Source organism: Haemorhous mexicanus, chromosome 3, assembly GCF_027477595.1.
Source record: "Haemorhous mexicanus isolate bHaeMex1 chromosome 3, bHaeMex1.pri, whole genome shotgun sequence".
Classification (NCBI taxonomy): Eukaryota; Metazoa; Chordata; class Aves; order Passeriformes; family Fringillidae; genus Haemorhous; species Haemorhous mexicanus.
The window spans coordinates 65,158,102-65,185,065 of record NC_082343.1 but is presented as its reverse complement, the minus strand read 5'-3'; the positions used below and the strand labels follow the sequence as shown (position 1 = coordinate 65,185,065).

Here is a 26,964-nt window from a genome sequence, read left to right as displayed (position 1 = left end):
ATAATTGCTCACTTCTTGCAGAGGAGAATTTCAGTATTAGTTTGCTTTTCTATAAGTAATTTTCTGTAAATCCTGTTGCTGTGTGGTGAGGACAAGTAAAATCTGAATGTTTCTCTTGATAGCACATCCATGTGAGCATGTAACGTCTAGTTCTGTGGAAGAAAAAAGGAGTAGAACTATGTGTCACCATGTCATCAAATGAGAAGGCAAATTAAGAGGCACTTAAGAAGGTTTAGTGGCATTTAGGTGCATTCTGATTAATATCTTTCTAGTTTATCCTCAGAGGTTTTTTAGGAGAGTTGTAGATGTGACTGTGGAGTCAAAAAGAAGTTTGAATGGGAAACAAACAAAATGGTGTGGGGTTTTGCTCCAGGCAGCCTAGGACAGTTTTGCCAGTTAAAGTTTTGGGTCGTTTCTGGGGCTAAAGCCACTCTGGTCTCTTCCCACACAGGTGGTGCTGGCTGTGACCCTCGCTGGTGTGTAGCTGCACCATTCCACAGTGCTCCTGGGGACATGGATGTGTGTAAGTGTGCTCCTGACAGTGGTCCTCAGAGTTATGAATGAAGCTGCAATCTCAGCCTCTGGTTAAAGTTGTAAAAACCAGATGACCTTTGAGAATTAAAGTTGATGCTGTATTTAAATATGCTTTGTAAAGCATTCAGAAGACTTGCTTTTGGAGCAGAAAGGCCAAACCTTTGATGTGCTGGTGGTGATTGGATGCTGTTATGTACACTTAGATTCTCTCCCAGCTTTCTTGCTTTTGACTCTTTCACCTGAAGGATGAGGGACTTCAAAGGCCCTGAGACTTTGCTTCTTTTTGTGTCTCTTTTTGTGTTGACAGTGTAGTAATTAATGCAAAACTCATTGAGACCAATTTCTTGTCAAAACTAGAAGAGGTGGTGTCTGCTTAAGCCTGGAATGTTTGTGTCTTGGTGACTGTCTCTGAGTGTTACGTGGAGCAGGAGTCACCGTGTCATTGTCATGGCTGCATCCGCCAGTGCCGTACTTGTGAAAGGAGAACAAAGATTCTGAGGATGTGTGAAGGGGAGCATCCTCACGAACCCGACCTGGTGACACAATAGAAAAGACTCTGGTTCAACTTTTATTAATAGTAAATAGCCTTTAGATGATCTTAATGACAGATGAAATATATTATTTTGAATGCCTTCTGGATTCTTTTGAGGACAGTGATATGTGCACTGATAAAGGCTAGTGAAGCCTTTCCCTCCTGAGGAGAGGAGTGATGACTCTTGAGTGATGTTACAGATGGTCATCAGAGAAGATGGTGGAGCAACTGAATGAGACAGACATTCAGGAAGTAATTTATTGCAAGTCTGTTGAGAAATGAATTTAAGAGGGAGTGAAAGTGAAACACCCTATGGGGAATGGTTTGTGAAGTAATGAGCAACAGGCAAGAAGTTGTGTGAAAATGTTCTGTGGAGGAGGTGATACACACAGAACACAAGATGTTTTTACTGTTTGGTAGTGATAGACCCTAAGTCTAAGCTGCTGATCTAAGTTCTAGCTGTTTATTCTTGCTTGTCTTGCAGCACCATTGGGGATCTGTACCATTTGAGAGCAAGGAGGGAGGATGAATGAACTGAAAAAGAGAATGTATTTCACAGGGATCCAGACTGATTTGAATAGTCTTTGGCTTGTACGTCTTGAATCTTTTCTACTTGGATTTCATTTGGTTAGCACCTGCCGCTATGGAGTTCTGAGTCGTGGTGATTCCTTCAAGTATTTTCCACAAACTACTACTGTTAAAGAAAATAAATTGATGTCATACTTTCCAAATGTACAAGAAAAGTAATTCTTCACTGCTTTGTAACTTACCAATGAAAATTAAAGAAATGTTTCCAGTGAACTAGAAAGGAATAGGATTTTGCCTGTAAGTAAAGGGAATTTTAATCAGCTGTTTCTTTACCTAGAGTATGAAGTCCTCTAAAGTTCTCTAGACTATACTGTCCCTTCCCTTGCATCTGCAGATTTCCAGAATATTTTTTTTTTATGCATAACTTCCTTGGTAATTTACAAGAAGCAATGTGCCGCACTGGTAGAAGTTAAATTTCTTTACAAAAGTGTGTATTTAGCATGGCCATGTTCACTTTCTGCTTTAAGAAGTAAGAGCAATTAAGCATGTGCATCTCTGAACTAAGAGTGAAGTTTCAGTTAGAAAATGCTTGTTTGTAGATATATGTTATAAAATGGAATGGCCCCTTATTTAAGGAATATAACTGCAATACTGCAGTACAAGTACAGCCTGCAAATGTCACATTACATCCAGCCCGGGGCAGGCCAAATGACAGGTATAAATCAGTGCTTTCTGGTCTAGTTTGAACTTTGCTTTCTGTGCAAAATCTGAAACAAAGATTTCCTTTAAAAGAAGGCTCAGGGTGTGGAAATGATTTTCTGATTTAAAGTATCATGCCATCTGTTTCTGTTTTCTGCTGGTGGTATCACTGCTTTCTTGGGCAGTAAGTAAATCAGTGTAGAGTCCATGTGTGTGTCCTGTCTCTGTTCCCCCTGCCTTTTCTCCTCCCTACAACCCGCCAATAAAAACACTTTTAAAATAGAATGTCAGGAATTGGCAGGAGGAGGCACATACTGTTCTCCTGATAATTTAAATGTTGCCTTTCTGTAGGATGAAAGGAGCTGGAGTCTGCTTTCTCCTTCTGAATTGTAAGCAGAGTATCCCCTCCCGAGATGCTTTACAGAAGTGAAGTACAGCAAGTATAAGAGCTGGATGCTGCCTGACATTTAACACTGCTGCAGCTCAGCTTCTCTTAGACATATGAGTCCTTCCTCATGCTGTGAAAGTACACCATGCTGTTCTGTATACTGAGGGTTCTAAAGTTCTTAATACACAGTGGTTTTCTTAAAACTTGGGGGTTTGACATTGCGAAAAGCTGATAGTGAAGGGATAAGGCTCTGCAAAACAAAAAGAAAATTAGGAAAAGAATAAAACTAATTATTTTTACCAGTGTCATAACAAATTGTTTTATTTAGTTTTTCCTTTCTCATTCTGTAGCATGTCCTGAGTCCATGGCAGCAGGTAGCCTGACAGGCTACCTCTAAAACTATGCTTCCATCAATTGCTGATATTAGTGCACAAAGATGGACTGTTTTGGTAGGACAAGGCTCCATTGAAGTTACTGCTAATAAGCAAGCCAGCTCTGTTCACTTCAGTACCATTCAAAACACAGGAAAAGGCTCAGTCTTAGCCGAACTTGAAACTATTACAGAGGTTAAAAATTATTTATTTCAAGTGGGTGTAAAACATATTTTCAAAATAAACATGGAAACCACACCTGACTCTTACCACATATATTAATCATATTCTGTGTGGGCATGAAGTACAGAAAATGTTGAGCTTTGTATTCCTTGGTTTTATAAATGCAGGTTTGTTCTAACTAGCATTTAATATAAGCAATGCCTTAGTACTGTCAGATACAGTGCACCTTCTCATTATGTAGTGCTACTCCATTGTAGCTTCGTTTACTCCTGGCAAAAAGATATGGCTCTTTTAATACCTCCCTAATGCTTAACTTTTTTTTTTTTTTTAAATGATGCAGTCATAGGTAGGATTAATTTGACTCTTCGATTCTAAAGTGTACTTACACTTGTCTAAACAAAAGCTGATGCTAATCCTAGTACAATAACTTTTTGTGGTTCTGTAGCAAATTGTTCTCTTAGTTCAGCATGCCTGCGTTCTGTAGTGCTGTACTGATTGTCATCTGCTTTTTAAGTACATCTCCTTGATGCACTGGGTGCTTCTCCTGAGAACAGTCCAGTGGTCCATGATTGGTTTCAGTTTTACATGCTGCTGCAGGTGAATCATTGTCCTACAGGTATAAAATGCTGGCATTCCCCAGCATGTAGTATGTGAGGTTTGGGGGATTTTTTTGTTGGGTTTTTTTAATGTCTTTGAGTACATACTCTTCCTGTAGACGTGTGTGTAAAAGCCAAACTGAGCCTGGCATTGTTTGCATGTGGCTGAGCTCTGCTCACCTTTTAGAGCTGGAAATGAAATGTGGGGAATTTCCCTGCTAAAATGGGCACTTTACTGGGGAGCTGCCTCTCCTCCATAGTGCAGGCAGATTTGCCTTCATCCTGATCTGCCTGTGCCATGAGCCAAGGCTGCTCAGGGCACCAAGGCTTGCTGAGATGTTCTCCACCTTGCTCTGGTCTGAGGCTCGCTGCCACCATCCACACCCTGCATTTCTATTTCTAACATGTACCTAATTTCTTTGCTCTCCTGAATTTTAGCTACGTTGCTGAGAGAACAGAGGTGGTACAGTAGGATTATTTTTTTTTAATCAGTATAAACCTTGGGTTTGATACCATGTTGTTATGACTTCTAATCCTTTGGTTCCTGACTGAATTGTCATTCAGTAGAGTTCATGTGGCTCAGTTGCTGAAGCAACAATGACAGGGTTGTGTTGTGTTGCTTTTTAGAGTTTTGCCCTTCTTTTTTAGCTTAAATACTGCATTAGTGGAGTCCTTGTGTTTTCTGGTACCACTACGCAGCAACGAGATCTCCATCCAAATCTGAGGCATTTCTATCTTATTTAGTGTGTTGTTCAGCAGGTTTCTCTAATTGAGGATGTTAAAGAATAAGCAGTGTGGGGAAATCAAACTTGCCAACCTTCAAATAGTAATTCCTGGAAAGAGATGCTGGTTGCACCCTTTGTCTCTTCATGGAGATAGTCAATAAGGAAGGTGCTCAGCTGCACTTGTGCAGTCAAAACTCACTCATTCGAGATCACTCGGGGCAGACACAAACATGCTCTAGCTGGGTCATTGCAGACTCTCAGGATCCAGCAGGGTTTATTAACTTGGGCTTGCTGCCAAGCAAATGCAACTGTGGTTCTCCCAGACCAAGTAGGATCTGCTGTTTTGGCATAGAGTCCGAGCAGTCAAAGCCTGCCAAGCGTGAAGGGTGCAGATCTGAGTCCAGCGTGGTTCTTGGATCCAGGAGGTCTAGAAACACGTTGCGGATTTCTGAACATATGGATCAGCTTGGGACCATCAGGACTCATTAGATCAGCAGCAGTTTCTGCCCTGTTAACCTCAAGCTTGTTTGTCTGGTTTTAGTTTAGTTTTATTAAGGTTTTTAATGCTGTTGGGGTGCATGTTTTTTAAAACTTTCAACTCATGAGTTCTGGGGAAATGTATTAGCTTGATCAGCCCCAAGGTCAACTAAAACTTCCTGCATGGGCAGTGTGGCATGTAAGGAGCTTCTTGAAAGCAGACTGCAGATGCACTGAGTGTACTGAACAGGAACTAGCTCAGGGTTCTGGAGTCAGAGATGCTGATCCCAAATTGACTTTTAATTTCTCTGTGCTGTGATTCCCAGGTGGTTTTGTCAGTGAAACAGTATGCAAATGTTTCCACTGTCTGCTTTCTCACTGCCTTTGTGAGCCATGACTCTGGTGCACTCACCATTACACCCAAAGTATGGAGTAGGCATCATTAGTTAGGACCTGTGTTTGGTTTTGTGGTGTATGTAGCCATGGTGCATACACTGAGAGAATATGTTTAATAATTGTACTTGTCAGGGTAATTAGCTTTTCTGTTTGGATTTGAAAATACTCTCTAGAAAAATTGTAGTGTGCTTGGTGTAACTCCACCAAGCACAAATTAAATAATTTGAAGACTGTATGCTGGGTAATCTCTGAATCGTTACAGTATTTGAAGTTAGTTTTCCTCACAAAATTCACCAATGCTTAACTTTTCCAGGCAAAAGGTCATACAGCTCTTTTTTTTTTTTTTTTTTTTAATATGTAGGTGCAGCTGGGACAAGCGGATATAAAATGCCCCATCACAGAGTGCAGCGAACACCTGGATGAAACAACTGTCCTCTATAACCTGCCCCATGACGACATCATCAAGTATAAATACTTCCTGGAACTCAGCCGCATTGACTCCAGCACCAAGCCATGCCCTCAGTGCAAGCACTTTACAACCTTCCGGAGGAGAGGCCACATTCCTACCCCTGCCAAGTTGGAGAACAAATACAAAGTGAGCATGCTTGCCGGGGCTGTGGGTTAGATGGCACTGCAAAAGTAGGACAGCATTTGGTGAGCATTAAATGAACTTTTTTGTTTCACTGGAGCTATGTGCAAGCTGTGATTAGGAATGTGAACCTGTAGTACATCACTGATTAGGTACTAAATTGACTTTTAACAATTCAAGCAGCTGAACTCTTCAGCTTATACTTTTTTTGGTAGGTGGCATAATTTTGTCTTGACATACATGGTAATTTTAGGGGTGTTTTCTTTTTGACATGCAAACAATATGGTCACAGTCAGAAGAGGCTGGGAATGGGGAGTTACCACTACAACTGATAATTTTAGACACACAACTTTTAAGTTTTCCATGAAACTCTGGGTGAATTCTGGGCATCTATGATGTTAGGCTGTTGGCTTTGCTTCTTCCTTAATAATAGAGCTGTTGTTTGTCCTCCTTGTTGATTCTGATTTTTTCACTCCCTTACCAGAGATTATACATTACTGTAGTCTCATCATTCACAATGCAGAATTTGGAGAAATAGGGTGGTGGGAAAAGCCATTTCTGCCACATTTCTTTTCATAGAAGAGTTGCTTATACTGTGATTTCAATCAAAGATAAAAAGCAAGAATTTGGAATAAACTTTGAGCTGCTTAAAGTCCATCTGAGTTCCAGCAGACAACAGTGGTCTGCAGCACCATGTTCTGTGATAGGTTTCCATCCAGTTACTAGATTTGTTGTGGTTAATTTCATGATTGAGCTGACCTTTCCTGGACAAACCAGTTCTCCTCAGTAGGAGTTTAGATGACTGTTTAGATAGCCCTAATTACACAGCATAAGATTCAGCCCAGTATGAAGATTAAAAGGTGGAAGGTTGTGTATTCATTGGAGTTGAAAAGTTGGTAAAGCTAATTCTAAGTTATGAGCTACTTGTGCATATCTGTCTAGGGCATGAATTACATGCCACATTCTGTTGGAGTCAGTGTTTTCAAATTTTTGTCATCTTACATTGAGGTGAAAAAAATCTGAAACTGCACGTAAAATTCCTTCTGCCCAAAGCTATTCTCCTTCACCCATCTGCTTCATCATCAGCACACATCAGACGTAACCCAGGGTAGATCAGAGCTTGTGGTGCTTTGGCAACCTCCTCTCTTAAGGTGTCAGAGGCTGTTAGTGTCCCACAAGTATGGGTCATTCGTGGTGCAGCTGTTGTATCACAGGCCTGCCAGATCGGAGAACATTCCTCAGGGTGCAACCAGTGCTCTTTTATGAGTTAAAATGTTCCCAACTGCTCTACAAACCACAGTGGGAAAGAATGGGAGACTGTGTGATGCGTAGTGCAAGCCAGGAGCAGTTCACTGGTCATGTGGTGGTTCAGTGTGTATACCTGTGATCTGCAGAGCTGGAATCTGGCAACAGACTCAGGCAAAATGTGTCCTTTGAGCTGAGCCCAGGTGTTGTGTGCAAGAATGTCTGCTTGATGCTAATCAGAAATATAATTGGGAAAATGCTGGCAAGCAGTATGGATGATCATGGTCCACAGAGCTTCAGCATACTCCTTGAACCTCAACTGCTTTCTGATATAGGTACAGTTTTAGTGATTTGTTTTAAGCTTAGCACAAAGAGAAGTTTTGTTGCAGGGAGAAGGCTTAAAAAGATGACTGTATATGACATGGAGTATATGTGAGTAATTTACATACACACGTAGCTGTGGACCAAACTTACCTGTTTTCTTAGGTTCTCATGTGATTACAAGTACACATTGTGTCTTGTATTTAGGCTGTTTGGAGGCAAAGACGCATTTTCTTTTGCCTATAGCATAGAAGACATCTGACTGGAGGCTTTTGAGGCTGCCCTGTTCATGTGCAAGTAATATAAACAACAGTTGCACCAGATGAATTCTGCACCAGCACTGCAAGTGTTGGCTTCAAGAGAACTGAGTCGTGTGGGGAGCACGTATGCACAAGCCTGCTGGTAGGGTCATAGCACAGCCAGTACACTCACTCTTTTATACACTGCAAGGGGAAAGCACTCTAAAATCCAAGACTTTATTTGAACTGATGCTTTAAAAATGTTAATGCCATTTCTAAAATTTTATATGGCATTTAAAATAATAATAAGTAACATGGAAATTTAAAGAAAGTTATAAATTAGTTTTTCTTATTATAGCTGATTTGTGTCAGCTAAGCTGATGTAGGTCCAGCAGTTCTATTGGCTGAGATTCAAGTCTTAGTGTACTAAGCCTAGAAAGTTAACATGTATGTTGAGGAAGGAGGAGGAGAAGAAAAGGAGAGCTTGCTTATCCAAACCTTTCTTCTACTATTAGTGCCACTTAGGGCCACACAGAACAAGAGAACTATTGAATTTTCTATATAAAATATTTTTATCACAAATGGATCTAGCATTAACTCTGAAAATTTCCTTGCCCCGTCTCATATGTCCTGAATTGAGAGTGCAATGTGGTTGCAGACAAGACCCTAACAAACCTTTGTTCAGAGCTGTTATGCAAAAGAGCAATGGAAATGGGCAAAAATGGAAAAATTGCTGATTGAGTTCCTGTGCATGGAACAGGTAAAGGTTTCACAAGAGTGAGTAAGAGTGAGGAAGCTCTGACTTTTGCCTGTTAGAGTTAGTTTTTTGACCTGCCACTTGCCATGGAGAAGCAATACTCTGCTCTGTGATATTCATAATGAAGTTTTCTTGTTCACTTCTGTCAAGAAATACATGTCACATAAAAAGAGGACTTGAGTGCTTGGGTTTGGAAATGTAAATGGTTTCTCAATGCAGTTGTTACACAAACTGTCTTTTTTTTTTGAACTACTGAAGAGTTTCTGAAAGTTGTTCTAGAACTAGCAGAAATTTGTACCAGCAGAGATGCTTTGATGTGTTAGCTCCCCACTTTTGGGTCAGTTTTTAACTTTAAGTGGCAGATATCTTCATGGCTATACATCACTTCAATCTGCCTTGGGCCTCAGCTGCTGCAGGTGTGGTGATTTTGCTGTGCTCTCCCTTCTTCTCTGAGCGGTTCATTCCTGCCAGCCTGCTTTTGCTTATGTTGATATTTTGGTGTCACACTGGGAGCTGGATCAAAGACCAGCCCTAATGGGGTACAAAATTTGTTTGTTTTGTTGTTGCTTATTTTCAGCTGTTTAAGGAGAGGGGAGGGGGTGGGTTGATGATGAGGAGAAGGAAGATGTTTTGGCTGGAGCCCATATTTATTTTCAAATAAAGTGACAGTGACTGCAGCTAGAGACTGTAATTCATGTAATCAGTTAATTGCATGATTAATTTGGCCATCCTGTTATATAACTACTGCTCCACCAAGCAGCAGAAAATCCCACTAAGCTTTCTGTACTTTTCAGGTTATAGGAATATTTTTATGAGCAGTCAGTTTTGCTGTCATCAGGTCACATTGTGTTTTGTGTTGAAATTATATATCGGTTTTGAAAAGTCTTTTCCTGCGAGGTGAGGAAACTGGTAGATAAAGTAGCTTGTAGTAAAGAGGCTTGCTAAGAAAATGGAAAATGTTAGCCTCAAAGGTCAGTGTTTCAGAAAGCTGAGAATCAAGAGTTAGAACACAAAATTATGTAATCTTTTCTGTTTCAAGGGAGACTGATCTCCAGGTGGCATAGAAGTTTGTGTATGTATCCATTCTCTCAATTTCAATCAACAGAAATAGAAATCATAAAATAAGTGGGAAAACGTTTGTTTGTGTGAGAAAAAACATAATTGAAAAAACACAAGGTTAATGTTTTCTTTTGCAGATATAGTTCTGCTTTGCTGGGCTATATTATATTTTACTGGTTTAAAAATCATATGTAGATAGCATTTCTGCATCCTTGCTATGGTGATGTCATGCATAACTACTAAAGCATGAATCAAATAACATTTGACTTTCCTTTCAGAAGAGCAGAGAAAAAGTGGAATAAGAATGTGAAAGACTGCTTTAATTGCCCTGTTCTGTTTGTTTCTTAAGCACAGGGGCATCACATTGCATCCAAGTTTGAATGGTTTTAGGGGTTTTTTTGCAGCTACTAGTTCCAAGAAAAATAAGGTTCATAAGTATTTAAGGTACATAGTTTTCTTTGCCTGCTTCAGTTTTGCTCAGGAAGCATTGAACCCACAGAGAAATGAAATAGCCCATTCAAAATATAAAAACTATTTACAAGTTCAGTTTTGAGGAAGGTGCTGTCAGGGTGACAGGTGGAAGAGGAAACTGGTAATGAAACACAGAGTTCTCACTAGTTCAGTTAGGGCCATTTGTGGTAAGAAATGTTATTTTGAGTTCCTGTGGTTATAACCTCATCCTGTATTTCAGGACTTTCTGATTAATGTATTTGGAAACACCTGATGTCAGTGTGCGTGTGTAAGTTTAAATACATATCTTGGTGGCTGCTGCATTGCTTTCACTTATGTACATGCTATAATAGAAAGATAGAGTGTGCAATTAATTTGTCACATATTCATCAAAAAACAAACAAAAAAAAACCCCGACAGAACTTGTGGTTTAAATTGTGTTGCCTTTTTTTTTAAGGAAGAAGCTTTAACTTCCTGACCTGTTGATTTGGGTTGTACTTGTTAACAGCCGTGTTCTCTCTCAAATGTCTGAATACTGCAACTGATAAAAGTTTTCAGGTTGTAGAACTTTGACTTGTGGCTACAAGCTCAAGCTTTGGCTGAGGCATAACAAATACTGAGCCCTTCAATATGATGCTTGCTATAATCTGTCTTCCCAGCAGTAGGACATTGACTTGTGCTATTGAAAGACAAATTCAATGCAGGGAGGGAGTGGGGGACAAAAAGGAAAAAAGAAAGATAGAGAGATATGGGTTAGGATAGGTTAGATGACTTTCTTGTGCATATTGGATTTAAATGTATTGTGTAAACAGTAAACATTTATCAGTGCTCTGTGTTAGTTTGGTTAGTAGAAATAGATGTGTATCATTCTTTAGGTTCCTCAGAGCAGGAAATTTCCTTTTTGTTAAGCTGGTTTTATCAGGAGAATTCATCTGGGAAGCAGAGATGCAAGTTAGTATATTTTCATTGATTCAGCATATTGGCCACTGGCTCATTAGGTTTTGAGAAAGGGCACTTCTTTGTGTTACTTTTGTTTAATTCGTTATCATGGCCTTGGACAGGTTTTCAGGTAAAAACTAACAATGTTTGTAATCCACATGTTTCAGTCCTAATGTGTTGTTTCTCTTTAAACAAGATGTAGTGATTGCATGTGTAAATAATTTTGGCTAGCCCCAGCAAAACATGTAAGGGAGATCAGAGCATCTGCTTTGGGCTCTTAATTGTAGTCAAAGAAGCGTAGCATAAGTTGTCATGACTCAACAGGAGCGCACAGCAGCTGGTGGGAGTGAGAACTTGAGAAATATGTTTTGGGGACTTCACTCTAGGATGTAGTTTCCTGAGAAGCACCCCCACACCATGCATAGTCAGCACAGATGTTTCTGTGGTTTGGTGGTGAACCAAGTCTGGACACAGATATAACCAAAACCGCTTGGTTTGGCTGGTTGAATTCCTCAGTCCCATCCATCAGCTGAGTACAAAGCCAGGGCAGTGCCAGACATGGACAGTAGCTGGAGATGGTGGACAGGGCTCAGCAGTCGCTTGAGCAGCTGAGATGTTTTGCTGCTGAACACAGCAGAAGTTAACATGTTGCAGGATGTGCCTGAGCCTAAGGTGTCTTCTAGGTCGTGCTGTCCTTAGTCATGATCCGGGTTGGAGGCCTGTCTTTGGTCATAGAAGCAGCTGCAATGTGCCTGTGTTTATTACTCCTGCAAACACAGCAGCTGCCTTAGCTTTTCATAAAAAAAAAAAAAAAAAAAAAAAAAAAAAAAAAAAAAAAAAAAAGCAGGCTGTGGAAGATGACGATGGTACCTGTTTGACACAATGATTTAAAACTGAGGGAGTAGAAAGAATAGATCTTTTCTCAATTTGAGTATGGCTTGTGGGTTTTGCCATTAGGTGTGGTCTGTAGAAGTGGGCTGTTTGGCACAGGCTCAGCTTGCCTTGACGCAGTCAAGAGCAAAAGGAGGTGCCTGACTTCCTGTTGGTAGTTGTGGCTCTTGGACGAGAGCCTTGCTCATGGCTCCTTTTCCCAGGACCATTTCTAATATAACCTTCAGAACCCGTATGATGCTGAGCTCCTTTATGCCCCTTCAGAAGACCAAGTACTTTCTGTAATAGCCTTGGCAGTGCACTTTATTCCTAGAGAAAGACAGGTCCACTGTACTGAAAACTGTCAGCTAATTTTCAGGTGTTCTCACAAATGTATTGGAGGCAATTGAATAAGCTTTCTGGATTCTGCCTTTTGTCAGTTGACCCACACGGTCACTTTGGGAAATAGTGCCTGTGATTAAGCCAAGCTACTTGTGCTTCATTTGATTGAGGCCTTTCCCAGCTTTAGCAATTACTTCTGTATTTTCTCTTTTTTGAAAAGGAAAAGAACAATCTAGCTTCCACAACCTCTTGTGTTTTTAAAACAGAGCCTCCAAAAGATGTTAGGTCTTTGCTGGACAGCTGCTCTCGTAATTGAGGAGCAGTGTTTTAAAACAGGCTTTCTAGTTGTATCAGCACCCAGCTTGCAAATGTGTGGTGTTTTCTCATTTATACAGATCCAGTGTCCATCTTGCCAACTTGTCTGGTGTTTCAAGTGCCACTCTCCCTGGCATGAAGGCGTTAACTGCAAAGAATACAAGAAGGGAGACAAGCTGTTACGTCACTGGGCCAACGAAATCGAACACGGGCAGAGGAATGCCCAGAAGTGTCCAAAATGCAAGGTGAGCTGCTCTCCCTTGGCTTGCAGGTAGTGGCTTCAAACTGCTCAAATACACACTTAAAATAAATACTTGTAGCTTCTGCTCAGCACTGGAGATGAAATTCACACTTGCTGTGCAGTTTCTTATTAATGACCCATTGAGAAAAACAGGTCAGATTTTTTTGCTGGTTCCTGCACTGATTCTGCAGAATGTCTGCATGTAAAGAAACATTATGGAAATTATTAAGAGGGGACTTTGATGAATCATAGAAATGTTTGGGTCAATCAATTACAAAATAAATTAATCCTAAAATAAAGCTTTAAAGAAGTGGAAAGCTTTAGGGAAATTCAGTGCCCTTTGTCAGGTTTTCCAGAGTGTTTGAGTGTATTCAATGTCTGAGTAAGGCTGGAAATACTCTGTCAACAAGCTAACTAAGGGAAAGTAAGACTTGGCAAAACTGTAAGTTTTGTAGGATTGAATGTTACTACTTCACAAGCTGTACCTCGAGGTGGGACTGAACAGCCCACACCTCGAGTGCTGTGTCCAGTTCTGGGCCCTTCACTTCAAGAAGGACATTGGAAATTCTGGAGTGAATCCAGAGGAGGGCAACAGAGCTGGTGAAGAGTCTGGAGCACAAGTCCTGTGAGGAGTGGCTGAGGTCCCCCTGAGCCTCCTTTTTATCCTGGAGAAAAGGAAGCTCAGGGGGCACCTCTTGATTATCTACAACTGCCTGAAAGGAGGATGTAGGCAGGTGGGGCTTGGCCTCTTCTCCTGTGTGACAGGACAGGAGGGCATAGCGTCAAACTGCAGGGGAGGTTCCGACTACACAGTAGGAGGAATTTCCTTTCAGAAAGGATTGTTAAACATTGGAATGGGCTGTCAGGGAGATGGTGGAGTCACCAGCCCTGGAGGTGTTCAAGAAATTGCTGGATGCAACAGTGCCATGGTCAGGTGACAAGGTGGTGATTGAAGGTTGGAGTTGATGATCTCAGAGGTCTTTTCCAACGTGGATGCTTCTCTGAAGTCTTTCTCATTATTAATTTTCAACACTGAAATGCAGTTCCACACCCTAAAAATGTCATCGATCCCTTCAGGGATGAGATGTATTTCCCACTACTCAGATGAAGTGCAACAGCCCTGCACACCCCTGCTCCAGTTGCCCTTAATGAAGGCCACTCTTAAAATTTTTCACTCTTTTTCGGAGCTCCCAACAGAGTAGAAAGTCAAAGCTGGACTGTTTTGTAGAAAATTAATATTGAATGGGAAGATTTACTTATAAGCATACAAAGTATATGTAACACTTTGAGCCTTACACTGTGCAAATAAGAAAATGTTCATCATTTTACTAAGTATCATATTTTGGTCTTTGAGAAAGAAATGCCTGTGATATCATAGCTTGAAATTGAACGATTTCAAAACACTGCAAAATTGTAAAGCTCTGAAATCAGCAGCTGCTTTTTTACCCTTCATCCTGCACACGTGTGACCTTTTAACAGAGCTTCTGCAGCTTGTTTTTGGTAAGAGTTGATAAATTTGACTCAGTTCCAAAAATGTTCACTTTCTGGGAAGTCTTAAATACTTTCTTCCTTTCAGAGTGGGAAGAAGTATCTGTTTTGATTGTAATTGTTTTATTTGTGTCAGATTTTATGACAATGGGAATGATGTAACTTAAATAAATTGTCCAAAAGATTAAGAAAGTGGACCAAGCGAAAAAAAAAAAAAAGAATGTGAAAAACCAGGGGTCGTAAGAAGGCTGATAGCTGGAAAGAGAAAGGAACCAAAACTGCTAAGTCTAGCATTCAGCATGAATAAGTTAAAATTTAAAATGCTGTGTTTAAATATTCAACTCTTTTCACCATCTTCAAAAGAAAAGGTTGGACACTTTAAACTTACATGGCTTGTTACTAATTCTGAAGCATGAAGTTGCATGAGTTTGGCTGCTAATTTAAAAAATACTTGAGGTTTCTTTTCTTAATCAAAGGAAAATAAAACCTCCTACATGGTGGAAGGCAGTATGGAAACTTATGAAACTAGCACAGAAAAAGAACCTCTGTTAAGCCCTTCCTGGTAATGTGGCACTGTAAGTGAATATTGAAGAGGGAATTCAACCTTTTATTAAACTGTGTTGCTACCCCAACTCTTGATACTTTTTTCTTCAGAAAAAAGTTCTTCTTGCCTACAATGTCCAAAATGTTTCTCTCAACATATTGTTTATCTTTAAATCAAATCTATAATGTGCAAGTAATCAAAAGTACCACTTAGCTGGAAGTTAGTTTAAAAAATACATCTTTGGGTAGTTAAAAAAATACATCTTAAGCACTATTCTTCATCAAATCTTTAGTAGGTGTTTGGGCACACAGGGATAAGTATTCTGACAGTTAACAATTTGCAGTCAGGGGGATTAAATCTAATACTTCTCTGCCTCTCTCTCCCATCCATCCCTCCCTCCAAAACCTGTATATAAAATAACATTGATTCAGATGAGAATCCTATTTCCAAATAAAATAAAGAGTGACAAAGAAAATAGCTTGTGACACACAATTTGATTTATCCATGTTCTAGGTCCACAGAGGCCATGTTTCTGGTGAAAATGTACTTTATTTTTAACCTCTTTCATATTTTGGTTGAAAATTTGCAGCAGCCGAAATTGGCAAACAGATTGAGGGAAAGTCAGTATTAAATTGTGTCTAAAGATATTAGTATTTCATCTCTACACTTAAACTGAAATTAATGGAAATTAAAGGTAGAAACTTAAGTAGGGGAGGTTTCTTTACTGAAGTAATATGTAAAATGTAAGTTCCACAGTGTGATACTGATGACAGTGTAAACTGACCATATTTTGCAGATAGCTTCTGGAGATAATTATTTATACCTACAGATACATATACACACTGACTTTTTTTAGCTGTACCATGGAGAAATCGAATGCATTATCTTCTCTGGGCATGCAGGTGAGAAAATCAAAGCACATTTGGGGATATGTGTATACAGAGGCAGATCCTCAGGCAAATATGAGTATTTCAGTGGTTTGGGTGATTTGAAAGAACATAATCCTTTGTAATGTCAGTATAGCAGGGACTGTTAGATAAGCTTAAACTTGATTACTTTTTCCTGTAGTAGGATACAGCTTTTAACACATCTAATAGGAATTGCTTATATTTACCTGGTCTCTCCAAGATGTGTTTACATAAGATAATAAAAATGTTACACACAATCCAAATGCTTAATTGTAGAGTCATGTTGTCACTGTGTGTCAGTATGGAAATATGGGAAAATGCTACTTCTTTTAACTGTATCATAAATTTATTTTGACTGTTTTTTCTTAATGCAGCCTTTTCCAAATTTACTATACACTATTTTGAGAGTCAGTATAGACCATTTTTCTCAACAAGGCTTGTCCAAAAAGTGCTGTTCTTGTTCTAGAATAAGTTGGCTAATAAGTGCAAATTTGCTACATTATTGAATGTCATTTGCCCAAATCTATAACATTGTCTTTCCCCAGTTTTAAGGGGTTATTTTTTATGATTTCTTGGTATGTTTGCAACAAAATGCTTTTGTTTACATAAGTGTTTTTACAGTACAGCAAACCAAGGAAATACTCCATGTTGGTGTTATCTTACCACAGATTTCAAAAGCAGCACTATCTGAGAAAACACCACATAGCAGCTCTAGCTTAAAAGGCTTTGAACAGCAGTGGAAATTTAAGAACAAGCATGTCAATGCACATAAAGGAGTGTGTACTTCTTATCTGTTCTGATTCATATAAGCATTATCAAATAATTCAGGGCATAGTTTTTGGAAGCACTCTGCAAATTAATTCTCATCTTCTGGAGGGAGGAGAGTCCTTATTTGTGTACAAAGTGATAAAGCTGTGCAGGTTTTCTTCAGAGGTGGAGGAGACATGGCCACTCATCCTCAGAAGTCTTGGCAGTGATTTCCCTAGAAGATTACTTTGAGAGGGCGTGTAACATGCAGAGGGGGTAAAATGAGGTCTGAAATAGCCACTGTGCTACTTCCAGTTCGGAGTCTTAAGCAGACAACTGATGTGTTTGCCCTTGGTGTGTAGCTTTCACCCCTGTTTTTCTGGAAGCTGTTCTTGGGTTTCTGAATGGCTAACCTTCCCCTGTGAGTGTACGTCTTTGGTTTTGAACAGGCCGTGGGTGCAGGATGAAGCCTGTAGCTTTGACTGAACGCATGGAGGCAGAAACTGGGCTTGCAGTGGCCGTGCTGCAGGGGAGCCTGCAGTCACCCAGCACCGAGCCCCGCACGGCCGCAGCTTCCCGCAGCCAGCGGCATTCCCGGCCCCACGCGTTCCCCCGGCTGCCTCCTGTGCCGTGGTGCTGCCAGTGGGGCAGGAGCACTTGTGGTGCCCGAGCCATCGGTGGTGGCTTTCCCACCCTATAGGTTTGTAATCCATCTCTGTCAGTGGATTGTCTGGAGGCATGCCCGTGTGAACAGGAGATGAAGTTGATCTGGTGAGATGTCATGTATGTCGTAGGCTTGAAAGCAGCCTGACCAAATGATACAAAGTTCACCTGGCATTGTCAGTCTGGGAAGCATGTGATAGGGAGTTCAAGCCCTGCATCTGAGGTTCATGGGATTTTTAACTTCATTTTTTCTAATCAAGTCTTTACTCACTGGAAAAAAGGAAAGTTTTTGCAATAAAAAGCTATAGGCAAGTACAGCTGGTTGTTCCAGATTAGCAGTATTTGAAGACCGTTACATGTGCAGATGAGTATTGACTAAAATATTTTTATGGTTTGCTTTTTGGAGAAGCAAATATGAAGTGCATGTAGTTGCAGTACTTATCTGTAAGATAATAAATTCTTATCAACTTATTTCATGTTTCAAGAGGACAGTATGTCTGGAGAATTTAGGGCAGGAACAAGTAGATGGACAAATGATTCAGGAGAAATGCATGACTAACTGGAGCTGGGAGGCTTCTAGGAAAGCATGGGTAGAAGAATGGCAAGCAGTTTCTAAAAGGTGGGTATTTCTGATATGAATGGTAAAACATAAAAGGCTATTGCTAGCATCTCCTTGAAGATCTTACTACCAATAAAAATTACCTTATTTTTGGAATGTGAAGTAATTTTGATTTGCATCTAGGATTTTTATAGGTTCCACGATTCTGCAGAATAAGAATGAGGATGAATGATAACTTAATTGGGTTGGTCAATTGGAGAAGAGAGAGGACAATTCAACAGTCTTGATTCAAAAAGAAAATAAAGCAACCAGTTAATTCTCATTAGTCACAAAATCTTGTTCCCTCATTTACATTTTTAAGATAGAATCAGCAGATGAGGAAAATAATCCTTTAAATTACAAAAGTCTCTATAGTTGCTGTCTGAGTTGGTCCCCTGAAAAAATAATTCTAATTAAATTTTAAAGTTAATTTGTCAAAATACTTTAAGTCACTATTAAAATACCTTCATTTCAGTTCAAGCTAATCTGAGGAATTATGGTAAAGAAACTGTGGCTCCCAGAACTGGAGTCAACATCTTTTTTCACATGTAACCTGAGAAGTAAGAATTTGAACTGACAGTGTAGTGTCCCTTTTAGGGAAAAAAAAAAAAGTGTGTATCTTCTTAAGTTTCGCTTAAGTTGATGTAATATTGGGTAGAGTTCTTCTTCTGCTTTGTCTGCTGTCAGTGCTTAACTGTCAAAGTTTTGAAGTCAAGTGGCTTATAAAGCTCATCAGCAATGGTGTTTTTTCAGATGCTTCTGGAAAACAGGGCACCTGTAATACAGCAGAATTCCTTGGGGTAAAAGGGGATGATTGCTTGGTCTGACAAATTTTAAGTGTACTAGAATACTTGCCCACTAGAAAGCTTTTTTTTTTTTTAATAGCCCACTTCTCTCTTTTGTGAATATTTTCCCCTCTTTTGTATAAAAGCAGCATTTGAAAGTATAGAAAAGCAAATCCTGAGATTGCTGCTGTGGCACAGGGAGGCTGGCAGAGGTATCTGGAGCTACTGCTACCTTTGTAATCTTTGTTACATGGATAGAGTGCCAGTTTCAGTAGATGTTTGGGCAAGCAAGGTGAGAGCCCACATCACCCCTGATTAACACCAAAGAACAAATGCATTTGACCCTCAAGAACGTCAGATACCCCAGGAGTCACAAGCTTCTCTTGAGCTTGCTGAGCTTTCATTGTCTCTGGTGCTTGCAGAGCCACTGAGTGGTCATGCCATGTCTTTGCCTGTACCTCCCTGCAAAATAAATGCATGTACGTAAGTATAGAAGGTTTCAGGAGGCATTGATGGATCTGTTGCAAGTTTCAGCAGGTGAAATTCAAATTGGATGTAATGGAAAAAAGTATTCCCAGGGAGGATGGTGAAGCATGATATAGATTGCTCAAAGAGGCTGTGACATACCCATGCTTGGAAATTTTTTAAACTAATGGGATGAGATCTAGAGCAATGTGATCTGTCTGAAGGTATTCCCGCTTGGAGTTGGGGTTAAAATAGATGACCCCTGAGCATCACTTTCAACCTCAATTATTAGGCTATCTCCAATTCCACTGTGGAACGTGGTCTTGGAATGCAGGATGGGGAGCTATTTAGCAGGCAATCGTTAGAAAGATGGCTGTAGAACAAGGGCAACCCTGTTTCATGCTGTGCTGTGGGTATCATGAAAGCTTGGTGTAAGTTTTTATTCCACATATAGTTTGTGGAAATTTTTTTGTTTGTTTTTTTAAGAAGGAAGAAGCATCCATACTTCTCAAATAATGTATTGTAACAGCAGTGTCTTTCTGGTGTTTATTACACAATGCCAAATTAATTTGTGATGGAAAAGGGAGTGGAGCCACAGGTGGCCTAAGAGAGAAACCTATCCGGGGAGGGGTCAAACAGAGTTCATAACTATATTCTCTGTGTTGCTTTTATTTTTAATAAAGTTTGGTGCTAGCATACCTACTTCAGCAATAAAACTAAAATTTCAGTAAGGGCAAGAATTCTCATCTGATATGAAGAGCATTTAAACAAAAAAGGAGGATTATGTAGGAAGTGGGAATCTGGAAACAATAGAACTCACATTTAGTGCTCTGAAACACGCCTCAGAAAACCATTATTGTCTTAAGCCAGGTGCAGTATTAATTAATGCAAGTACTGACTTTGCAGGGGGTTGCTTGCAGCTTCTTTTCATTTGGCACGTGAACTGCTCCGGGTAGTGCCCGCTTTCCTGTGCTTAGGAAGGGGGAAAAATATTTCTTCTTTCCTTCTGCTCATACAGATCCACATCCAGAGAACCGAAGGGTGTGACCACATGACCTGTTCACAGTGTAACACTAATTTCTGTTACCGTTGTGGGGAGAGATACCGCCAGCTCCGCTTCTTTGGAGACCACACGTCAAACCTCAGTATCTTTGGATGCAAATACCGCTACCTCCCCGAGAGACCACATCTAAGGAGATTAGTGCGAGGCTCTGTCTGTGGTGAGTGCATTAAGGCTCCTTGTGGAGAGCTGCACAATGTTATAGTTAAATTAAAACTAGTGTTTTAAAGGATTGGATGGACAACTTGTTTTTCAGTCATTCAAAAGGTGGCTTCTTAAGTATATTTAAATATATGGCACTTGCCCTCCCTTTTTAGATGGACTGTGTATGAGTAAGTATTTTGTCCTCTTCTGATAGCTTGTTTCCTAATTTTTTAAAATAATACTTAAGCAAACTGTAAAAGTGCTGTCAATATGCATGTCACTGGCTGTGTTCATTATTATCAAGGCCTATTGGAGAAATGGGTCAGAGGAGAAACCTTATTTAAATTATCCTTGGTGTAAGTCTGTTTGAATATAGTGCTCTTTGGATTTGAGCCTTATCTGAGTAGAAGAACTCAGGGTTTTCCCATTTAAATAGGAGGACACTTTTTTAACTGTTAGCTTTAGTTCAGATAAAATCAGCTTGAAGCAAAATAATATTTCTATTCATTAATTTTGCTCACAAAAGTTTGATGCTGAAAATGTCTTTTTATTAAACCAAAAGGCACTCATCATTTGCTTTTGAGCCAGATAGATATGTCTCAACCTATAGAAGCACAAGATGATAAAGTAGACTTATATTATGTGTTGTCTTTCATATATGTGAAGATCAGTTGTAGTGAGTTTACAGCATGTAAGGCGACCTATAATGTTACAAGAAATGGATGTATTAAATGCCAAAAAAATGGATACTTGACAAGGAAAATAGAACTTTCCATACTTTGAACTAAGGCATAAAATTTGGAGATGACTTGTAGTTCGCCTAGGATGAGGAAATGCTTTGAGCTTGATTGTACAGGTCAAGGCAAGAGACAGAACATGTGGGAAAAAGCAAATCTGAGGTGAAAGCATTACTCCTGAGCCAGACATGTTCCAGTAAGAAAACTTGGTGTTTTCCAGAGGAGCAACATAAGAATTGACTCACAAACTCGTAGACCTGTTAATGAAAATGCCAGTCTTGCTGCTCTGCATTGTAGGGCATTTGCAAACCTGGAATGCTTGTTTTAGAAAAGTGGCAATATGGCATCCAAGCCCATTAGTTTGACCTTAGGAGCTTGCAAGGCTTTGGTAACAAACTTTGAGAGAAGTGATTTAAAGAAATAACTATAAAGGAGATAAGAATTGAAGGTGATTGGAGGTGCCTACTCTGAAACATTTTGTAGACATGAGTTGCAATACACCAAAAGATCTAGTCTGCATGAAGGACAGTGCTGGCATTAGGGCACATGAGTATGAACATTCAAAATTTAGGCTTAAACTTCAAGAACTGTTTCAAAGCACTTAGTAAGATTTCAGAAGAGCTTTCAGTAATAGCCACAATGGCAAACAATGTAAGCTTTTTTTAAATAGGTCTTGTTATTTTGGTGTCATTAGACTGCTGTAGCAATAGATTGTACTCGGAGACATTACCAAGTCAGTGCTGCTCACATGCAGAATCATGGGTAACCTTATTAGAATCATAGAATATTTAGGGCTGAGAGAGACCTTTAAAGGCCACCTGCAATGAGCAGGGGCATCTTCAACTAAATCAGGTTGCTCAGAGCCCTATTCAGCCTGGTCTTGGATATTAAAGCTCCATGGTAAATATGCTCATATTTACAGGATCACACATAAATAAGTTATAAGATACTTTTATTTTCATCTCCTATTTGCAAGTGTACTTGTGGTTTGCATTAATTAATAAACCAAGAACAATTAGCAAATCTCAAAGCCTCAGGTTACATTTCACATAGGGTTTTCTGTTCAAAATTTCTCTCCAAAACTTCCTCTGTCATATGATGTGATTTCTCACAAGAATGGTCGTGATCTGAATAGAGACAGAGGTACCTGAATCTGTCAGCGCATGTAGTTAAGTGCCCCCATTTTTACAATAGCTTGTTAACACTCAAGCTGACAAGAATTGAGAAAATTCTTGATTGGTACTTATGACCTTAGATCTCTGTCATTTCTACAGCTCTAGATTTGAATATTGATCCTGATACACTTTTTGAATAACTACCAAAATACTCCAGAGACCTAACAGAACTCATACATGAAAATAAAAAATTAAAATCTTCAGAAATTTGCATCTGATTTGAATTTGGGAATTGAGCTCACAGCTCTTCTTCCTTTGCAGTAGATTTTGGCTGTGACTTGCATGTGTGAGCCAGTATAGGTTTTTATACTGTTTTCCACATGAGTGTACGTGTGGGTTTTCACATTGATTTTTAAAAATGTGTTATATTGCTGTAAGATTGTACCTCCTGACTTCTTGAAGACGGTATAATCCCAAACTGTGATACGCTTTGTGGATTATGCCATTTTCAGTGCTGGAAATATTTGCTAGGATCATCTCTCTTTGTAAAACAGAATTCAAGAGAATCTATCTGTGGCTGTTAATTGGGCTTGTATAAAAGTCTGCCTAATGAGTCCGTCCCCAGCAGTGGTCAATTAGAAATAAGATCTCACTCCCTGTTTGTTTCCTGTAATCATTGCTTTAGACACTTTCTTGGTTAAGGTTTGTATCTGAACTTTTGCTTTGTAACCCTCAGTGGATGGATCCTTCACTAGTTTTAACAGTTCTTAAATTTGGGCTTCCACAACATTTCTGGTAGAGGCTCTAGAATTTCACTATGTGTTAGGTGGAGAAAGTCCTGGGGTTTTTTATTGGTTCCTGATAATTTCATTGGCTAGTTTTGTTATCATGAAATTGAGTAAATAATAATAGTTTGCTGGCCTTTTCATGTCATTTTTTATGGACTTTCCATTAGATTCTACTTTGTCATGATATTGAATTTTTTTGTTTTGTTTTGTTTGTGTTTAATGTTGAGCTGAAGCTTACTAGTCTTAATCACTTAGGATCAAATTTAAAACATAAAAATGTGGAATTCCTGTTAGGGATCACACCCAGTCTCAGAGAGGTCCCAGTAGCTAGAACTGAAAATATAAATATATAAATACTTTATCAGGCAAAAGAGGAGCATTATCATCAGTAGATGTTACTGCAGAAGCCTGGGTTTTGGTTCTGTTCTGAAAGTCAGCAGAAGAAGCGATGGTAGCAGAGATGCCATTAAAAGCGTAGGCTCTACATTTTAGTAACCCCTGCTGCAAAACAGAGGGTGGATTTCCTGTAGAAAAATGCCTCTGCTAGTTAGCTAAGTAGTGGAAACTAAAGGAATGTTATCTTGGCTACCTGGGAGACTGGTGAGGTGTTGCTAGATATGTGGGGGGATTGTATGACTTTTTACATTATTGCTATGGAGAAGAAGTACTTTAATAAATGTGGTTTTGAAGCCATGTGGAGTGAAGGTTTTTTGGGTTGTTCCTAAAATCTGGCTGGGTGGAGTGTGTAGAAGATCACCACATGGCAGGCTGGCATGCTGGCATGATTTCTGTTGAGGAGCAAGTGTGTACAGTCACAAACTGCTCTGCAGTAGAAATAAGGGAAAAGGATTTATGGCAGCATAATTTTAAACATACTTTTCTTCATCAACCAGCTGTTATGTAAAGGTGATAGTAATCACAGGGAAAAGAAAACCTGAGAGCAGAAGTGATCTCTGATGTTTCTTTCCCTTCTTTAGCCAGCATGGTTTTTAGAGAAATGTCCTATGACAGTACAGTTGAAATATTACCCTAAAACCTGTAACTAAACCCAAAGTTATGCAAGGGAAAAGTATTCCCTCATGTTTCCTGAAATACTTTGTTATTTTGCAGAAGAATGTGGTTCTCTATCACAAATAAGGCAACCCCTCTGAGACACCTGCAAATACAGTTGTTGTATTACCACAAATGCCTGCATCTTCATGCTGGGCCACCCAGTAGAGAAACTTATGATTAATTTGAGTGCAACTGTAAAAAGGTTCTGTTTCAATTGCTTTTTGTGAAGGTACCTTTAAAAACGAACTTTGGACAACAGCAGACTGGCTGTCATAGCCTACTGCTGATATGACCACATGGGCTAATGACCCAAGATTTTATTCAGCTCTGAGACAGGCATTGCATTTGCTCTCTGTGCTCTCAGTCTCTGAGCTAACAGATGCAGGACAGTTTAGTGCCTGCAGCAAACAGCCTTAGTCTCAGTGACATTTCTTGGTGTGTCATGATTCCCTCTATGATAAAGAGCCTCATAATCTTTTGCACTGTGACAAACAATGTCTATTAAGCTGGAATTGAATATAAAGTAATTTTAAATTCTGACATGTAAAACTGAGCATTTTATAATTGTTTCATAGAATGCAGATAAAAACCATTGGAGCAAATAGTACATACTCTCTGCTTTGCCAGTGATTGCTGCTGTTTGTACTCTTCCTGATAACAACATTTGCAAGCCTTGTTCACCTTGTGTTGTTTGTTAATTTTAGTTTACAAAGGTAGAGAAATATTAAGGATTTCAGTGTGACATATAGAAGTAGAAATAGTATTTGTTTTGAAATTTGGTCTTTAGAAGTAATGCATTGCTAACCAAAGGAAGATACGATCTCACAATGATGTCATTTTATTCTATAAGGTAAATTATAAAAGATAACTACACAGTACTCATAACTTCATATTCACAGGCAGAAGGAGAAACTACTCATGCTTTATTTCAGCTCTGAGTTTGTCAAATATAAGTGAACAAGTTCTTGAATTAGCTCAGGAACTGTTCTTCGTGTCTGAAAAGAAGTTATTCCAATTGAAGGCTGGCTTAGCCCTTCCCATAGACTCTGTTTCTACATACTTAGTCACCAGCTCAGTGATTTAAGTTTTTAATAATTTTTGGTACCAAATATCATAATTTTCTAGCATTCTAATTACATGGCTATTGATGAAGTAAGGAGTTCATACCTTAAACTTCTGATCTTTAACAAGTTTTACTTGAAATTCTTGAAGACTCTGGTGTTGTTTTAAAATGCTTTTAATTTCTTGTTTTTGGACCTTTCTTGAGGTTTTCCATCACTTTACATTCATTCTTCTGTCTACACTTGAATAATGTACTTGACAAGTTCTGTGTGTATAGAACACAGCTCAGTGGAGTCCCAGGAAGGTGTGCCATTAGGATGCCTAGCAACTAGAGTTATACAAATATTTGCCAATTTTTTTTCTTCTAGGAATTAAGTTTCCCACCCACTGCACTCCTGTGAAATTTAAAAGCTATCAAAACAGAGCAGGAAAAAGACCAGTTCATTTAACTGCTGTAAATATTTCCAAAATATCTCATTTTTCCCTTCAGACTTTTCAAATTAGTGTCTCAGGTTATGGAAAGGTTTACATCATTATTGAATGTAGTAATCCACTTACTGAAATCTGATATGAGTGACTTGATGGAGGGAAGAGAGGGGTAACAAACTCAATTTTTCTCCCATTCTAGAGGTGACCTTTCAAACACATACCTAACTTCGAGAATTGCAGAATTTCAAGTCCCTGCTCAGACTGCTGGTGTATCAGTAAAAATGCCTGCCCTCCTGTGTTTTCAGACAGCTCAGTTAAGGGATGTCTTTGACCCAGCTGCTCAGTCACCAGAGCCAGGGAGGTTTTTCCATTGAAAGCATGCAGTGCAAGGAAGATAGCTTGGGTTCTGGTTCAGTTTCAAGTTCACTTTTTCAGCAAGACCCCTGCCTTCACTGTGTGAACTTCTACAAATCATGAACTCGTCAGAAAGTAAAGAACGTGAACATGCTTTATTTGTTCTTGGTCTTATGCTGTAGCAAGTATGCTGCTCAACATCACTGCCCTGCTCATGTGAGAGCCACAATATATCCTTATAAATGTAGATCCAAAATAGACTTGGCTGTGGTTTGACTTAGACCTAAATCACAGCTGTACATGAGCACTTCACTGTAGCCTTTTAAAGCGAGCAGAAATGTATTTAAAGGTGATGGTCTCATCACCTTGAGCTAACCTAAACCTTCCAAGATGCTAGTTTGCTTGGCATCTCTCCAGGCTGGTTGCTGTGCAGTAGAATTCCAGAGAAGCCAAATTATAGTAGCTTTATAGCTGTCACGTTCCTGTCGATGCTTGAGGGACTTCAGAATGGAAACAGAAATAAGTGCAAGCTGTTAATGTATGAAATAAGCTGTGCTCAGAGAGTTGTGGTGGGTGAAGAGGGCAAAGAGAAATGTGTATAGGGAACTGACTGCGTGGTGGTAGTTCCTGGCTGAATTTGTAGGATGAAATTACAAATAGGAATCCTGTGTTTGAGGTAAAGAATATTTTTAAAATAATAGATTAAAATATTTTCTGATATTGAAATATTTATGAATTGTTGGAAAGGAAAAACTAAAACCTTCTTTGAACTGTTTAATGAATTTTGCATTTCAGCTGGAAAACTACTCATAACACCCCTAATACTGGTTCTGGGACTGGCACTGGGAGCCGTAGCTGTTGTAATAGGTAAGAGTTACATATGTGAATGGAACTAATCCTGATTATGCAGTGATTTACTTACTCTACGTGACATCTCAAAGACATGGAGACAAAGTACAGATTTCACAGATGCTGTTTTAGTATTAAGCACATTACTTTTTTCTAAAAAAAATGTTTTTTTAAATTTATGCTTACTAGCTTTATTTTTGTTCCCATTAATTTCATTTTCCAAATAAACATCTTTAACTCCTGTAGATTAACTAGCAAAAAGTTCAGAGTAATTTAAACAATCCTGGTGTGCTGACTGACTTGGACCCAACCTTATAATCACCCCATTGAATTACAATTTTATAATCTTGGTCATTTGTATGACAAGATTTTTAGGGAA

General features: G+C 39.3%; 1 protein-coding gene across 1 annotated transcript in view; it reads left to right on the top strand.

Annotated features, from left to right (window-relative positions):
- Positions 1-26,964, top strand: part of RNF217 (ring finger protein 217) — a 64,066-nt gene that overhangs the window by 25,835 nt on the left and 11,267 nt on the right. Inside the window, exons 2-5 of the mRNA XM_059842178.1 lie at positions 5,791-6,024; positions 12,636-12,800; positions 20,013-20,214; positions 26,532-26,603. Of these exons, the coding sequence (XP_059698161.1) occupies positions 5,791-6,024; positions 12,636-12,800; positions 20,013-20,214; positions 26,532-26,603 (673 nt within the window). The remainder of the gene's footprint in view (positions 1-5,790; positions 6,025-12,635; positions 12,801-20,012; positions 20,215-26,531; positions 26,604-26,964) is intronic.